The sequence below is a fragment of the Mytilus galloprovincialis genome, chromosome 2 (assembly GCF_965363235.1).
Source record: "Mytilus galloprovincialis chromosome 2, xbMytGall1.hap1.1, whole genome shotgun sequence".
Lineage (NCBI taxonomy): Eukaryota > Metazoa > Mollusca > Bivalvia > Mytilida > Mytilidae > Mytilus > Mytilus galloprovincialis.
The window spans coordinates 48,593,281-48,611,876 of record NC_134839.1 but is presented as its reverse complement, the minus strand read 5'-3'; the positions used below and the strand labels follow the sequence as shown (position 1 = coordinate 48,611,876).

General features: G+C 30.4%; 1 protein-coding gene across 2 annotated transcripts; it reads right to left on the bottom strand.

Annotated features, from left to right (window-relative positions):
• Nucleotides 1-1,483: 1,483 nt before the first annotated feature.
• On the bottom strand, nt 1,484-16,372 carry LOC143063742 (uncharacterized). Of its 2 annotated transcripts, XM_076236101.1 has the most exons (13): nt 16,240-16,372; nt 15,265-15,462; nt 14,570-14,632; nt 11,116-11,313; nt 10,712-10,813; nt 10,121-10,219; nt 7,864-7,902; nt 7,098-7,151; nt 6,024-6,059; nt 5,388-5,438; nt 4,757-4,825; nt 4,025-4,115; nt 1,484-2,127 (listed from the first exon to the last, which is right to left on the bottom strand). In XM_076236101.1, the coding sequence occupies exons 1-13, from the start codon at nt 16,295-16,297 to the stop codon at nt 1,569-1,571; spliced, it is 1,617 nt and encodes a 538-aa protein (XP_076092216.1). In that variant the 5' UTR covers nt 16,298-16,372; the 3' UTR covers nt 1,484-1,568. The 2 variants fall into 2 exon arrangements, with proteins under 2 accessions (XP_076092216.1, XP_076092218.1); XM_076236103.1 differs by lacking the exon at nt 7,864-7,902.
• Nucleotides 16,373-18,596: the final 2,224 nt, after the last annotated feature.

Genomic DNA, 18,596 nt, shown 5'->3' with positions numbered 1-18,596 from the left:
AAATCCATAAATTAATAGTAATTATAATATAGTACACAAAATGTTAAACATTTGAACAAAAAAATGGTGGATTTTGTATTAAAAATATAAGTTATTTATGAAAGAAGATAAGAAAGTTTATTTGTCTTTTATTTTACTAATTTACTTTTTTCTCTGAATGATGTAGAAAGGAAGAATATAGGTGTTTATATATGAAGTCTCAATAATCTTCTAGTTTTTGTGTTTAGTTTTGATTTTTTTGTAATTGAAATTATACTATTATTCTGTCAATGTCTTCTATATACAACCATTCATAAAATAAAATCATATACATTTTAAAACAAACTTTTTTACGAGCGAGTCCTTTGCAAAAAAAAAATAAATAAGAAAAGAACAAAATAAAACATAAATTAAAAACCAATTGTTCAGAGAACAATTAAAGGTCTTTCCACCAATAACAATATATTTTGATATGAAAAAAAATCAAAATTCAGTTTGAATGTCAATTCCTATGGCTTTATGGTGTATAAATATGAATTTCAAGCAAAGGTCAAAATTTGGAACGTCCAATTTGCCTATGACCTTGACCTCAATTTCAAGACTTTAACCTGTGACCTTGACCTAATTTTTATTTTTTTGGACTAAGGATCTCAAGTCTAAAGACCCTAAATCCTTATCACTTATGGTTTACCAGTTAGAAATGGATATCACTTGAATCAAATAAAAAAGGGGGGAAACTCTCATATGGAGTCTCCGTATAGCTTCGGTCCAAATCCATATCCTTATCCTGAAGATGTAACGAGCAATTTGGTAAAATGAATTTGTCGTAATCTTTTACGGTTGTGAAGGAGTAGTGGCCAAAGAAAAACAGTGTTGATAACTCTTACAACGTAAAGTATTTAGTTACGTGGTTGTAATTTTTTAAAGCGTATAAACTATACGATATCATATTCTTAATATCTAAGCGACATCTTTTGAAACATCAATGCGAAAGAAAAAAAATAACAATAATAATCAAAACAAAATCAAAAGACCTTTCGACGGAAAGGTGGAAAGACCTAAAAATATGTTTTTTACAAAAACACTCTTCAATAATAATACTTGAATACAGAAGTTTTCCAATTTCAAATAAACTATATTTGTATAATCAATGGTTTGGTACAACGTTAAGTTGCGTTGATCAGTAATTGCAAATAAGATGTGGTTTTTATAAACAATACCTTTTTCAACTTGTATTACTTTAGTTTCATAAGATTGTTTTCTGTAAATCAAATATACCAGGCGTATCATTCAAGAAGTAGCCAAATGAATATGAGCTACTTATAATTGAAGGAGAGTACTCAATTTGACCGTTTACTAATCTAAAGGACCATGGTTAATATTATTGTTCGTACCCTAAAAATAAAATACCGTCACGGTAATGCAGACATTCAATTTTTGGAACGTTTTTAAGCAATCATGGTGTTTTGTTGTACATTTTTAAAAGTACGACCGAAAAGTTGCGTTAAATTTTGAAACGGCGAATTGTATTTTAATGGTCAAATAAACAAAATGGCTTATCAGTAAGATATAATGTAAATAAATGTAGTTCAAAGATCTTCAATGATCAATCCAGTTTTGTCGTCAGAACTGTCTGCAGTAATAGCATCATTACTGCTACTTGTTGACTTTGTTTCGGCTTCTACTTCTTGTATTTTATCTTTTTGATTTTCGTTGTTTTCAATCATGACCGTTAGCTCAGATAATTCTCCTTTGTCAAGAATCAATGCAGTTTTGTCATCAGATTCGTTAACAACATCATTATTGCTACTGGTTGACTTTGTTTCAGCCTCCGTTTCTTTTATTTTATCTCCTTTAATTTCTGTGGTTATGTTGTAATTTTCGTTGTTTACACTCATGACATTTACCTCTCGTAACGTTCCATTGTCATTCAATTTGGTTTCTTCGATATCTTCATCTAAATCAGTGATTTCAATATTTTCAGATTGCAGGCCGCTAAACATACCTCGTCCTAGTACTTCTATACCTGAATCAGTTCCGTACGGTCTTGAAGAAGTTGTTTGGTATCGTCGGAGACTTCCTGTAACTGGGCCACTCACATCAGATGTACTCGCACGTTTTTCTCCATCGTGTTCTAGTATAGTACCACTGTTAATATACAAATGGTAATTTCAGTAAAACAAATAGTACATTGTTGGCAATAAAACCAATCTATTTTGTTCATTTCATATAAGATTATTCAGTGCTAATGAACATCAAGGCAGGCAGATATCACGCCTAAAAAATAATCAATTATTAAAATAAAATTTTAACAGTTGAACCAATATTTCGCACGTCAGCAAGTGCAAGTAAATTGTCAAGGATTACACATTTGAATCTGATTAACACTTTTTCTACTCAATGTAATTATATCGGCCATTTAATACAGAGGAGATAGAACTTCCTTAAATTTCAAATCAGTGTAAAGCATCATGAATATAACATCTTTAAGACCGCAATTTCCATATACCTATCACTATCAGTAGCTATAGGCTGAAGGGGTAATTTTATGTAATGCAAGGACTGCCATGCAAGTGGCCTGTTCTGCTTTTAATTTTTCATAAGAAAATATTCGCTGATACTGATATGCTTGTAAATCATCATAAATAATCTAGCTATTTAGTGAACAATTTGAATGAGTTTTAAACTTTTTAGTGTCATTTTGTATACTTTACAAAAATGTACAACAAGTTCATATATTAAACTGAACTCCGAGGCAAATTCAAAACAGAAAATCACTAACCAAATGGTAAAATCAACAGCTCAAACATACGAAACGAATGGATAAAAACTGTCATGTTCTTGATTTGGTACAGACATTGTCCTGTGTAAAAAATGGTGGATTTAACCTGGTTTTACAGCTAGCTAAACCTCTCACTTGTATGGCCGTCGCATCAAACTCAATCATTATGACAACGGTGTGTGAATAATACAAACAGACATAATAAATAAAAATGTCACACATAGGGGTACATCAGTCAACATTGTGTTATAATGTTAATCACTATAAAAAAAAATGTGTAGCAAAGAACGCACCAAAAGGCATATAGACGAAGAATATTAGCAACAACAAAAAAAGAATACAAAAATTATCATAGAACAATAACACAATGACGGGATGTATAAGCACAGTCACGTCATATGTTTAAAAGAAAGAAAAAAAGGCATTCATGCACATAAGCAAATATGAAAGACAAAAATACAAAAATTATCACAAAATAATAACACAATGAGGGATGTTTAAGAACAGAGCAACGCCAATATGGCCAAATGGTTATCATAAAAAACAGACTAAACAGGAAAGGTCATATTCATAAAAACAAATAAAAAAATAATATTATACAATTACTGTCTTTTGATGAGGTAAATATACGGTTTTATTGACTTTTGAAAAAATGATATTCACTGAGGCCGACGGCCGAAGTGAATATCAGTTTTTCAAAAGTCAATAAAACCCCATATTTACCGAAACAAAAGACAGTAATTGTTTTATTCCATAGTCCGAGAGAAGAAAATGTATCTAATGACAAACATATACCAATTTATTTTTTTACATGAAACATTTTACCATAACGTTGCATGTAAAAGCGCGTGACGTTTAGCGCGGTGAATAACACTTTTTCAGGTGAATATGCTTTTTTATTCAAAATCCAATTCATATAGAGAAACCTACTAAAATAATACCAATATGGAATAAAACACGTTATTAAGTTGATACACAACGCCAGTACAGATAATTTATACTTCAAGATCTAGACCATTGCGTATTATTTGTGCAGTTGATACAGAATATTTATCAACAAAGTATTGGTACCGTCCAATGAACTCTCTTAGAAAAGGTCGAGACTTTCTTTGATATACCCCTGGTTCATCAACTTTCTGCTTAGACACTAGTGACGTTTTACAAAGTCTGAGTAGGAGTTTCAAGTTTTTATAGTAGACCCGAAGCAAGTATAAGTAATGTAACTAAGTGAATGGTTTCTTTTTACAAATTATATAATCTTACCGTTGTCTTCTTTTATGTCTCCAAATCATGACAAGGACAATTATCATGATCACCAAAAGGGTAACTATTACGACAGCAATAATCCATAAATCTGATAAAAAAAAATGCTTATTGAAAATTGGATGAAACCTGCCAGTGAATATACGGTAAACAATTCTTTATATTGTTTAGCCTAATTATCTATTCTTTATATTTAAGCACTCCACAATTCTCTGTTCTTTTTTTTAAAAAAATTCTTGGATTTTCCTCAATTTTTTGCTTTCATTTTGCATTTGTTTACCAATTATTATCTGTTCTATTAATCCCATCTAGAACCTAAATAGTAGTTGCCACTGGTAAAGCACGTAATTTTGATTATCTCCCGTCAAATCATCTATGTTTATCCCTGTTGTGTGTGGGGTCGTGCTTTTCATTTTTTTGTGGTTGTTGTCCTTTACATTGTCTTGTTGCCTTTGCGTTGTCCTGCTTACTCAAATTTAAGCGTTTGGATGTCCTTTTCTTTGATTTTGTTTTCGAATTTACCATCCTTTGTCGAAAAGTGGCAATTCTTTAAATATATATATGATTTTTTCGACATGATAGATGTTTAGTACATTCTTATCACCCTAACAACAACAGTGATAATAAAAATGAAAACTATAATGTTATCTGCTCTATGGTCGGGTTATTGTCGCTTTGACACATTCCCCATTTCCATTTTCAATTTTATAATAATTATAATTATGATAATACTATTTGATTCTTCCGAGGGAGGTTTTCTAGGTTCAGCAGGTTCAGCAGGTACAGCAGGTACATCAGGACCTAAAAAATAAATTATTTAGTTTATCAAAATTTCATGGAAAGTTGGATTTTTATTTTGGAAGCAGACTTAGAAAAAAGGCTAGTTTATTGGTTGATATCTTTCATTTGATGTAAACCACAATTAAACTTGTACAACGTACATGTGTATCTCTAGCAGATTAGATTAAACTTAGACCATATTGGCTAAAAAAAAATGCGAAATGGTTGCAAAGTTCGTCCATTTTAACCTTCATTTCCCAAATCGACGGTTTTTAAGCAAAGTGTTCGTAATCTTTATTTTGTCCTTTTGTTGTTCTCCACACTACACATTGAGACTACTTGCACTTTATGTTTTAGTTACAATGAATCCTGTGTCTCTTAAGAGATTATTTTTATTTCTTATATTTGGGATACAATTGCTACCAAACTTATATTACCGCTAGACTCTATTTAACATAAAAAAAAGCCAGATAAGCAGGATTATTTTCTTGAGACTTTCAGTTATATTTGTTATTCTGATATAACAAAATCTCATTTGACGTAGTGAAGAAAGTACAATGCATTGTATGATATGTATAAATACCTTTACTATATACATCAACAGAAGTAACGCCTGCCGGTAATTGTGTAGTATCTGTTTAAATCAAAGCAGTGTTCATAAATTCAAAATTGATTTCTTTTATAAATATATATATATATATATCTTTCAAATAAGTTGAAGCATTTATTTGAAAGCAGAACAGTGTAAGACGATACCCTTTTAGATAAAAAGAAAAGCTGTTGAAAATTTCCTTCGAAGTTTTATCAACTGAAAACATTGTTCTTTATATTTTTTATTAATAAAGTCATATTTTTTCGATGCTAATTCAACTAAAATATAAATGTGTAAAGTTGCATTCCCGTTTTAGAAAATGTCAAGTAAATACTCTATCTCAAATTGTTGTTGTTTTTATGTAAAGCAGTCAAGACTTTTTTTCGAATATTATGTTCTATATACCCTCTTCTATATAGTAGTCCTTCACTTATGAGAAAACATTTCTTTATACAATTGGATTCTGGAAGGCAATATTGAATTAAGTATGCATCGACCCAAAAATTCTCAATTACAGATTTCTGTGTAAAAACATTTTTTGTCGTTACCAAATTTTCAAGTTTATTATAAAAAATATTAAAATTACTACAATTTACTAAATTGGCATGCACATATTGATTATCGTACCTGATGCACTGGTTTCATTACTTGGATTATCTGAAACTAATAAAAACCACTGTTATATTTCGACACATTGCAATATGTTTCAAATTCGTAAGTCGAGCTTTAGATACAAAAAAACAAAAACTCTATTTTGCATGTATGTTTATAACAAACAGTCCTTTTAGAAGTAAACTACACTTACTATTACGTCACACGAATACAATTTTTCTGAAAATATTATGTCATAATTCATAATTGATAGTTTGGAAATGTTTAGTATCTTATATTTAAGTAAAGAGAATGCTTTCCCCTCAAAACTCAAAACTTAGCCAATCATCAAATAGTTTGTTGACGTCGTTTGAAAAAATATACATTGAACATGTTTGTAAGGCTAAGTACAAACATTTGGAAACAACTATCGGAATCGTATTAACTCCATATAATGTCGGATTTGATGAAGTCTGGATTAAAGTATTACAAAACAAGTTACAATGGTACAATCAAAGAACTGTCGTTTTTAGGAGATTGGAATACCTCTTACTTTAACATTATATTTTGCTGCTTTTTAACAAAAAAAATTATGTTCTCTTAGAACACAAAGGATGACAACTGAAATCGAAGTATAGTCATTTGTTATCCCAATCCAACGGGTAGTGAAACACTTGAAAAAATTGTCCGTTTGGTTTGCAGAATGTATAAATAAACAACAACATCCGGTCAGAAGGTGACGTTAAATCCGATTCCTTGTTAAGAGTGAGTGACATACTCCATGCACATTCTGAACCCTTGCAACAATTGAGATTTCCGAAGGTGACATTTTGTGGGGCAAAATTTCTATCCCTTTCAAATTTATCATTATTTCCAGTGGAAGTCTAAATTTCACGTCATTCATCTAAAATGGCCACTATTACAGGGCCTCCTTATTATATTCCGATTACATGTTCTCACACTAAACATGCATGAAATAATAGCAACCAGAGGAAAAGCAAAGAATAATCAATGAATGAAATATATTATTATGATTTTCACTTTTTTTTCACACACAAGCCAAATGTATACATGCACTTGTAAACATTACTATAGAAACTATAATCATACATTGTTCTGGTCTTGTGGTACTTGTAGTATATTCTTGAGTAGAAGGTGGCATATCTGAATTAAAAAAATAAGAAATAGCACTTAATAAATACTTTATAGCGCACTCGTGTTATGTTTTGTCATAATCAATGATAATGCCGAAAAATTAAAACAATATAAAGTCGACAGAAAGTTTCTCTCAAATAACAACATACATCATAAATGATCACAAACACAATACTAAAAAAACGTCTACACCAACAATAATGTCACCAACGAAATGTTATGACTCACTGCTTTTGCCTAACAATCGAGATTGTTCCAATAAACCGGATATTTGGTCAAACTGTTTAAATTAGTTATCAAATAGTAAAACATGTTATGTGGTTACGTGTTTATGACCATTGCAATAGAGGCAAGGCAAAGCTAAGATTAAACTCCAGTACATTCTTTGAAGTCAGTTTTTGGTAGGATCTTTTTCACAGCTGATGCTACCACTCTTATAACTTACTTTAGCTTTTCTATTTCAAGTATATGTCTAATTTCGTGGTATTTTTAAAGGATTTTTCAGAGAAAAAAATTACATATATCACGAGAGACACCCTAGCAACAACGAGTCTCATACCGACCATGGAGAAGGGAGGCTATTCAGTTGGTTTTTTGTTAAGTAATGTTCAAACCGGTGATTCAATATGGATTTTAATTAAATTATGAATTACAATTATTTAATGAATGTCATGAAACCAAATTACAATAAAATATAAGATATTCAAATAACTCAACTTACTTTCTGTTGTTTCCTTGATAGGGGTCACGGTCGAGACATCTAGCGATGAATAAAATTAATTACTAGAAAATATTGTTAATTCGTACCGCTTACCCAATTACATCATAAGGAGCAGGTTAAGCATATGTTTCCCAATTACTTGATTTCAATTTGTTGTATATGAAGTATCCTTTTCTAAGTTTAACTAGTATCAGTGGTCTGCTATTTATATGTTTGTAAATATGTCTTTAATATTGTGTGTTGGTATCTACATTTTGGTTTGTATGTTACAGTGTATAGAAAAAAGTATCTATACAAGTAAACGAGAAGACCTCATTTTGTGTGTCGCTTCTCTTCCTTCCACAATAAATAAATCATCATGCCTCTGTGTTCTATAGGTAACATGCATAGTCGCATTTGTCATCCATTTTTAAGATTATTCAGATTGAGTTATTTTGGGAGAAAACGACAAAATAGGTTTCCGGATATTGATTCCGGCATCAGACTGACTTTTAGTCATAGATAAGACTTCCGGTTTTAAACATGCACAAGAACAACCAATCGTATGATAGATAACAAAAATTTAAAAAAATAAGCCAATCAGAGCGTTCTCCATATCATGGTTTTTAGATCGCAAGAACCACATCTACTATACCTCCTTTATAGAGATTATTTTTCGCGTTTATCCACATGTAAACTACGATTATACTACTGTAATATATAGAGACTCTCTGTAGTCTGTCTACTGTTTTCTTTGAAATATTTACTATCTAAGGTGTCATACCAGTTGCATATATATTGAAATACGTAAAACATGTGGAAACAAGAATGTGTCCATAGTATACGAATGCCACATCAGCACTATCATTTTCTACGTTCAGTGGACCGTGAAATGGGGTAAAATCTCTAATTTGGCATTGAAATTAGAAAGATTATATCATAGGGAACATATTTACTAAGTTTCGAGTTGATTGGACTTCACCTTCATCAAAAACTACCTCACCAGAAAAATCTTAAACCTGAAGCGGGACAGACGGACGGACGGACGGACGGACACACAGCCTAGTAGATGGGATATAAGAATTTATTGTTTAAAGTGAAAGTAGTGATTTGGCCAAAATGAAAGTAGGGTAGAGATTAGAGGGAGACAGGATTTTTTCGAGACGTCGGGATCTGGTGTATTTAAGCTTGGGATTTTGGTATGCGGGAATATTTTTTTCTAATTTCGGGATGTCGGGATATGAATATCGTTAAAATACGCATCTCGGGATTTCATTTTTTAAGCCCGGGATTTCGGAATCAGGGTCCCTCCGACCACCTTCAAATTAGCCTGTCATTTATACACGATTCAAATCCTACCACTGGTATTTTAAATAGGGCTCTCAAAATGAAAAGCACTGATAGGTTTCCTAGAAGCATATTTTATTAGAATAATAATGGTCTATAAGCAGTTTCATTTATTTTATGTTTGAAGCGTTGCAAATTTATAATTCAATTTCATTTTTTCCAAAAAAAATGTATTTAGCAAAGGGGTAGTATAATTGTAGTATAAGGCCAGAAACATGAAAATAATTGAATTTAACAGAAAGGAAACAAATAAAGACTTTGGAAAAAAGGGAGAGGGCTTTTGATACCTTACATGAAATTCTCCAAAAATTCATCCTACAACAGTTTAATAAGCTGTATATAAGCTGTAATAAGCTGTATATGCCCGAGATTTCGCGGGTGTGTTCTAGTTAATTATAAAATTTAAAAGATAAGAGTCTGATATACTTTTCATAAGCGCAATAAATGTCTCTAGAATTACCTTGATCAAGCATGAAAGATACATATCGCCTGGAATTCTTTGGAGAACTCAACATTGAAAACAAAATATCATATCGCATATAAGTACTTATTCAACTCATAGTTACAGCTCTAAAATACCATCACTGTTCAAAAAGTTGTCTAGAAAAGTAATCTATGCTTGAGATAACTGACAAGCCATTTAAAGCCATTTATAGAAGTTCATCTATCTACTTTACCTTTGTGCCATTTTAAAACTGTATCCCAAAAAGCTTTGTAAGAGAAGCGAAAGATACCAAAGGTGTATTTAAATTGATAAGTCGAAAATGAACTAACAAAGCCATAGCTAAAACGAAAAGACAAACAGACAAACAGTAGTATCTAAAATACACCATAGAAGTATAAAAACTGGGCAACACGACCCAACCCAAAACTGGTGTCAATTTTATATCATATATTTAAACGTCTAGTCTAAATTAAGAAATGTACATACAACATAAATCTTCTTCCGAAATGTCGACTCTGTCCCTAGCTGTGATATTACCATTTTCTTGGAACTCAACAAATTTGAGACTGCTTTGAAACGACACATCTTCGTCAAAAAATATAGTAATAGAAAAAATAATGAAAATTCAGCCCAAAGTCAAATATAACAATAAGGTTGGTCATATATCATAATAAGTCTTTCTGAATTTTCATAAACTCACCAATTTATTAAAAAAACTTATCTAACTAATCTATATTTGGCTTTCGATTTATCTCAGTTAAACAATAAACCTACACGATCAATTTAAAAATAACTCATATCTGAAACACATTCAACTTGTATTGTGCACAAAACTATATATTTTTTTTTAAACTTATTTGAGTCATAATATAAACTATATCGGTGTGTCACTCTTTATTTCATTAATCTGCGAGAGTGTGAAATATGTTCTGAACGACTGTCCTATTGGTATCAACCATATAGAACGTGCGACTGTTGCACTAACCAAGCATTTATTGTTTTGAACAGTATATTTTTAGAAATTCTTTGACTTTCACCAGGTCTTTGTGAAACAAAAACTTTTTTATGAAAAAAAACCTGTATAGCAAATTCCTTTTCTATCGTCCCCGCAGCCTCCAAATTCTACCCGTAATGAACATTCATCAGTTTTCCTCACAAACTGGCACCGACGTATCAAAGCTATATGAAAAAAGAAAATTTGTATCATAACATAATTATCTTAATAAAACAAAGGATCTACGAAATATGATAGGGAACCACAACACTTTGTCTGAACAACTCATTTTCAAAACCTGAATCTATAATCTTGTTTTATAACTGACATCAAATAATGAAATATGTTTTACAAATGAATGATAAATGAAAACGTACATTATTTTTCCAATTAATTATCATGAATATCATTGTGACTTTCGTAACCCCTATAAAATGTATAGAAATAGAAAGGTTATATTTAAAATTTTAGTAAATTTTATATTTACTGCTTTTAAGATAGTCTGTTCCGACCGATTCAAACCACTCTCTACCCCTTTCGGGAACCTGGATACTTTTAGGGAGATTATATAATGTGTTCTGACTATCAAGTGTGGCGATGGAGCTGCTGCGTGATTGGCAGTCACTTAGGCTATCGTTGTACGTTTTGGGTTCACTAGAATTCAAAATAACTTTATCTTTGTCAACTAAAAAATAAAAAAAGAATTAGAAACAACTATCATGACACTTTTAGCAGAAAATTACCTCTTACTAAGCTGTATTCCTTTCGGAGCATATTCCAGTCTAGCATAAGCTATCAGTTCATGATAAGAAGTTTTCAGTATCAAACAAAGAAAAATTGGAATTTGAGTAAGCACTTATCTGAAGTTAAGTACTTAAGGGTACTTTAGGGTTTAATGCTGTATACTAAAATCAAATGATTCATACTCATATAAACTAATTTAAATTAAGATAAAAAGAATAGCAACAATGATTATTACTAAAAGTATAATGTTATCTTATCAGATACAAAAATATACTGTACTACTACATAATGAACTACTAATTTAAATGATTTATGACAAAACTTTCAAACTTCGAAATCAAACAGCGTATATGTACACCAATTGTTAATAATCAGTGACCATAGTTATGTTTCCCTAAAAAAGAAATTATTTCTAAAACGAATATTTATCAACAGTGGAGGTCGAGAAAGTTGTTTTCCATTCTTGATAAACTATTCAATACCATTAAGACATTATCAAACATAAGAGCATTGTTTTTTGTTTTCGTTTTTTATTGGAAAACTTTCTTCGTTGTTAACGCAGTTTTCTAAACATTATTTTCCTTTAAAGGAATATACTAAGATGCAGTATGAGTGCTAATGAGATAACTTTCAATCCAAGTCATAATTTGTAAAAGACTACATTGGCTTAGATTCTAAACGAAACATATTTGACACGTGAAAATGAAAAATAAATTAGTATACAAAATGTACAAAGTGTTGATTGCTAAGTACATTATGAAGATAAATAAAATATGTATACAGTCTTATATATTTCACCCTTCATCGTCGGGTTGCAGCTTTAATTGGAAGTTATTGGCGTCCGCTTGGTTACCTAAACTCGCTACCATCCATTTCATTTATACTTTAGTGAATAGTTGTCACATTGGAAAACATACAACAACTCCTTAATCTCATATAGTAAGTGATATCTCCCCCCAGCCAAAAAAAAATATCATCAGGTCAAACATTTTTGTACCAAATCTTTCAAATGTTTTGAGCAAATCAAATTCGTGTATATTTCTGATGAATTCAAATTGTGATTTCACTTCTATTTGGAAAGTTCATAATGAATGATTTCAAAATATTAGTAAAGTATGATTTCAAGTAAGAGTTAAAGAACTTTTATTTTATGTATCATTTTGGCAAAAATCACAAAACAATGGAAGGAGGGGTTTTTTTTACATATCGTTATAAATCATTAACATAACTAAGATATCGATAATTGCTTTTATTTCTTAAAGAATATAGCAATTTTAAACATTTAGTTTATACTATTTTGTGAAATAACAGAATAAGACTTGTATTATATAGCTTTGTTTATTTTAGATAAATTCACATTTAGCCTTATCAGCCTCGTCATATTATATACATTTGAACATTTTCACCTGGAAATATACAGTTGAGACGAAATGGAATTATCGTAATATGACCAATGATTTTTAAGACTATAATGTTTAATCAAATACTAGAAAGTTCAGGGGCGATATAATATTTGAAATAATATTATTCCGGCATATAGCATATATTTATGCAAGACAGTGGAGCATATGAAATACTAAATTTAGTCAGCTTTTCAATATTATATCTTAGCTTCGTAAAAAGAGTTACAAATCTAAGAATGCAGAACTGATCAATACTATGCTTACAAACTGGCGGACATGTGAGTTTTGTGGGATATTATTGATTTCGATTGAATTTAACAATAAGACAGAATAAAAACTTTCCACACCGTTCATCGCAGACGCCACCTACATAATTTATAATAAGAAGTACAGAAAGATCTTTTTTATAGTAAGCCGAATATACAATTAAAGGATAACGTATATATGTTTAGCCACAAAATGGGTACTAGGTGTCTATCCATTAAATCAGATAGAATTCGTCCAAAGCTTAAATTTGATTGAGTCTTTCATGCAAATCTGTATTCAGTATAAAATACGATTGAAAATTGATACTTTTATAAGAAACAAAAATAGACTCAAAATATCACATAACTTTTAATTTCCATCCAGGCATTAGTTTGTTATCTTAATTACATATTGAAAAAAAAACAGTTGTCAAAAACTGAACATTTAGATTTTGACTGAAATTAACTCAAATATATTTCCAGAAATCACTAACCTATGTTTTTAAATTTTACTTAGAACACTCTTAAAATTCAATATACAAAGTTATTCTATGTTTGGGATGTCGACAAGTCCGTAAGCGTGAAATTTCTAGTAGGTTATTTTAGTAATGACTCTCATACATCAATTCTACTGTCCTTTTCAACACAGTTTAAAATTGGGTGATGATCATTGGTTAAGCACACTTCTGTTTATCTCCTTGAGGGACTACATTACACAAAGTTATCCCTTTTAAAATGACGGACGCCTTTACGAGTTCATTGACAGTTATTGAATATCTGTTTTACATAAAGCGACGTGTACATGGTGTATGCTATAGTTTTCAGAGATCCAATTATCCAACTTTTCTTTGAATGTGACAACACCGAGGGAGAGTATAAGATCATATAGTTGAATGTCTTATTACGTGAGCAACTTGAAAGGTTTTACATGTACAGCAGGATCTTCCTCTGTTCTTTATATCTCGGATCAACTCGGTATCTGATAAGAATCGAGTTGCTGCGACTTTTGTTCTCTTTGTTGCGTTTTGTAGACTAATGTCTCCGCATTGGTTTTTGCCATGTCAGTTTGTCTTCGATTAATAACTTTGATCATTGGTATCTTTCACTTTTTTTCTCTAATTTTGCAGTACTCGTTCATATCAATGTTGATTTTAACAACTTACTGTTAACCACTGTGATTAAACAACTTCAATTCAGGTGTATTTGCTCAATGTTTGTCTTGTCACATATCATAAAATTGAGAATGGAAATGGTGAATGTGCCAAAGAGACAACAACCCGACCATTGAAAAAAACAACAGCAGAAGGTCACCTACAGGTCTTCAATGTAGCGAGAAATTCCCGTACCTTTTTTCATATTTATGATTTAAAGGTTTCCCTAGTGTTGAAAAACAGTAACATTACTTATTTAAACTCATATGGTGTTTAACTGATGTGATATGCTTATATAGTATTTTAGAAGCCAAATGTTCTTTGTCATCTATGCAATAGAAAATTTCAAACACGTTTAAACTAAGTTGATTAGTTTAAAAAAAAACAATTGTACATACCACACGTGTAATTCAACATGAAAGACGTTGGTACTCGTTCATGTATTATATCTGTGCATATTCCTGAAGAAAATAACACCATAATACACAAACATTAAGTTTCTCATTTAGAAAAAGAAAACAAAAAACAAACACAAAGCGATATAATTTCCATGCGCCATATAATATTTTCTGAGATAGTTATCTTCATTTAAGGACACGAAGAAATATTTGACAAGCATTGTTAATGTTAAACCAGAGAAGTCTAGTAAATTGAAAAGCCATCTTCGCAAGAGGAAGTTTGAAACTTTAATTTGCACAATTACATTACTTAAAATAACACATGAAATAGAAATGTGAAACTACTCATGTTCTATGGAACATTCATATCTAGGACCTTGATGTTAATTGTTTCTTCTTTGATATAGGACTGTCGGTATGAATTGTTAATCGTATTTTTTTCTACAGAACAACTCTGAAAATTGTTTAAGACGTCATTTTCATAACACAACTTTTTCGTTTCTATAGCCTGCAGTTTTAACAAAGTTTTTTTGCATTTAAAAAATATCCATGTCAATCGTTTAATTTATATTAAAATAAATGTACAGTTCATGCATATTCATATTATTATTATCTTACTGCTTATCATGTACGAATATGTGATATTCTTTAAATAAACAAGAGTGCATTTTCTATTTCGACTCAAAGTAACATACCAGTTTCATTTTGACACCCTATTACAAACTTTTCTTGGCCAGTCCATGCTGTTTCGTTGACTTCTAAAGTTTCCAGAACTAAAGAAGCGTTACTTTGTAATGTTTTGAATGGTATAAGTGAACCAGAAAACTCAGATGTACAGTTCGTTAGTGCATCGTCATACTGGGTATCCGAAATAATCGTGATATTCAAACTAGCTGTAATTTAATATAATCTTTAATTGAACAAATTGTACTATAGAGATAATTGTAAAAAAACCATTCTACTCTGTCAGATAAAAGTTATTTTAAAAGTTTACAGAAAATTAACAGTATCATTTGTATATGTTATGCTTCTAGAAGAAATATATTTTCAATTTCAAATTTAAAAAAAAACCTTGTTAATTCAAACTAAACTTCAACAGATTTTTGTAGATTTTTAATATTGATCAACAACGTAAAAATACTAAAAAACGTTCTACGCCGAAACATTTTTCCAATTAAAGGAAATATATATATTGTCTTCTTTGTTCCGTATTATAGGCTTCGAGTTTAATTTGAAAAAAAATATAAAATAAATACATTAGTTATCGTTGATTTGGTAAACACAAAATTGTCTTCAACGCTAATAATTTGCACTTAATAAGTTTTGATATATGTATAACTCAGAAAAGTACTGGGATTTGTTTGATAAGTCAATTTAACCTACAAAAAGAAACTTTTTCATTAACCTGCTACGGATGGACAAACGGACAAACTTACGTAGGGACTCACATACAAGAACACAAAAAAACCCTACAAGTGTAGACGGGTATTAAAACTAAATTGCTTTTCGTTAAAGTAGATGCTTGTATTTGTATCAAACGCTAACGTGTTATATATTTAGGTAAACACCTAATAAATTGAAATACCGATTTAAACAAAAGGAATGTTAACCAATAAAACTATTGAATGTTCGAATAAAAAATGTGTAACAAATCTGTAAAATTGACTTACCTCCCAAATTTAATTTGGAAAAGATGAACACAAGAAAAATTTGAAAAATGTACTTCATGTTTAACTTGTCCTTTTTACTATGTAGCTTGTGAAATTCAAATTAGGAAACACTCAAGTTTACATCCGCAGTATCAATAATTCATACGGAAACATTTGTGATTTGTTTTATCAATCTGAAAGTATCTAGTATGAATTCCTATCTCATTCATTTTAAAATAATTTTATGTACAACATTACTGGTACTAAATTCAAATTTCGGCAAATAACCTCCAATTGTTTTATCAATCTGAGAGTATCTAGTATGAATTTCCATCTCATTCATTTTAAAGTAATTTCATGTATAACATTACTGGTACTAAATGCGAATTTCGGTAAATAATACCTCCAATGTCCATGACAGTTACATGAACGTTTATCAACTTTTATCCAAATCCATTTTTTTAGATATCTTGTATGCTGTATATTCAGTGTAGATATAATTTAAGGTAGCACAACAGTCTTGTAAAAATATATAAAGATTTGTTTTATTACATTATTTTTGTATGTTTCTATTTGAAGATTTTGTAAAAATCCCAAGAATCTTTATCATGTCACAACAGGGACTATATGGATAATTGAATTAAGTTAAAAATGTATTATTCTAAACAAAGGGGCATATGTGAGGAGATAAATCCTTTATTTTAATTGTCCATTTATTAATCTCTGACTGAAAACTTCTCTCATTGAAGACCTTTTATAACTATGGAGGAAGATACTGGAAATGAATTTATAATTAAAAAAAGATCACAGAATATTTGCTATTAAATACCAATGAGATTTTTATTTCATTGTAGATGATGTTAAATTCTGATTATATAAAGCCGGTTACTCCTTTTTTCTCTATAAATAGATTGCTATCTGAACATAAAAAGAGCTTTGCCTATATTTAACTGCATATACAGATGTTTGTCTAGTCTGTGATGCCAAACTCCCACAATTTAATTTTGTGAAGGGATGGTAAGTGCATAAAATGTAAATGTTACAGTCTGTATGTGTAAAGAAAAAAATGAGTGATTTTATTGGGAATATAATGGTGTCAGAACACTCCTAGGGCGTTCCAAGTGAAATATTTATATTTATGTTAAATTTATATGGGTTCAAAGAAGGATATTCCATCTTGGGGTCATTTTTTTATGTGAATTTTAACCATAAAATAGAAACGCTTTTAGAACACTTTAGTTCGTATTTGATATGATTGATTAAATAGAGTATCTCTCACAAAATCGTGTCCTTGTTTTAGATAGGTTGTTAATAAATGAATCCATAGCTTTCTCGAAATAAAAGGTGTAACAATATATGGCATTTAGCAGTTAAATAGATATATCTTTGACCTGGGGGCATATACAAAAAAAACATATGAGGGAACTTTTGTAGAATAAATAAAGGTAACAGTGGTATACCGCTGTTGAAAAGTCATAAATCTATTGATAGAAAACAAATCTGGGTTACAAACCAAAACCGAGGGAAACGGATAAATCATAAGAGGAAAACAACGATACAACAGATCGTGTATTTTCAACTAAAAGTATGTTCAATTTGATTAGAGCATGTTGAGTGGGCTATTTCCTAAAAGTCAGGATGGAGCGCTACTCTAATTTTTTTTATTTTGTCTTACTTAAGTAAAGTTTTTCTAATCTGAAACGATTCTCTATTTTCTGCTGTACAATCGGAGTACGAGGAAATAACAACGAATATTAAAATGCCATTTTTTTGGTAAAATGAGAGACCAATGTTGGTCTTACTAACTCATAGACAAATCTAAAATTGTGCAGGATTAGTTTCCTAGTATATAGAAAACAATGGTGTAGGTCAATTTACGAAGACTCGAATGTTTCATAGCATTTCAACGAGGTCACATCGAATTAACAATCAATTGCATGTGGCAAATACTTATGTTATTTGACTCGAATGTTAGAAATTGATTAAAGCAAAAGTAGTTTACCGATGTTCAAATCTCATAAATCGATTTAGAAGATGCAAATCAATGTAACTAACAAATAGTTATCGAAGGTACTACGATTATAATTTAATACGCAAGACACGCGTTTCGTCTACATAAGACTCATCAGTGACGCTCAGAACAAAAAAAGTTATAAAACAAAATAATTTACAAATGTGAAGAGCATTGAGGACCCTAAATTCCCAAAAATGAACCAAAATACAGCTAATGTAATCTATGCCTGGGATGAGAAAATCGTTAATTTTTCGAGAAATTCAAGGTCTGGTAATCAGGGAATTTATAAAAATGACTATATAATTGATATTCATGTCAACACCGAAGTTTTGACTACTGGGCTGGTGATACCCTCGGAGACGAA

What these genes read in the sequence shown, in the direction of transcription:
- LOC143063742 (XM_076236101.1), bottom strand. Translation starts at nt 16,297, where the DNA reads ATGAAGTACATTTTTCAAATTTTTCTTGTGTTCATCTTTTCCAAATTA. An exon ending in TACCACAAGACCAGAACAAT is followed by an intron (nt 6,060 to 7,097) that starts GTATGATTATAG and finishes GGTTTTTATTAG; the next exon opens with TTTCAGATAATCCAAGTAAT. An exon ending in TCCCTCGGAAGAATCAAATA is followed by an intron (nt 4,116 to 4,756) that starts GTATTATCATAA and finishes TTTTTTTATCAG; the next exon opens with ATTTATGGATTATTGCTGTC.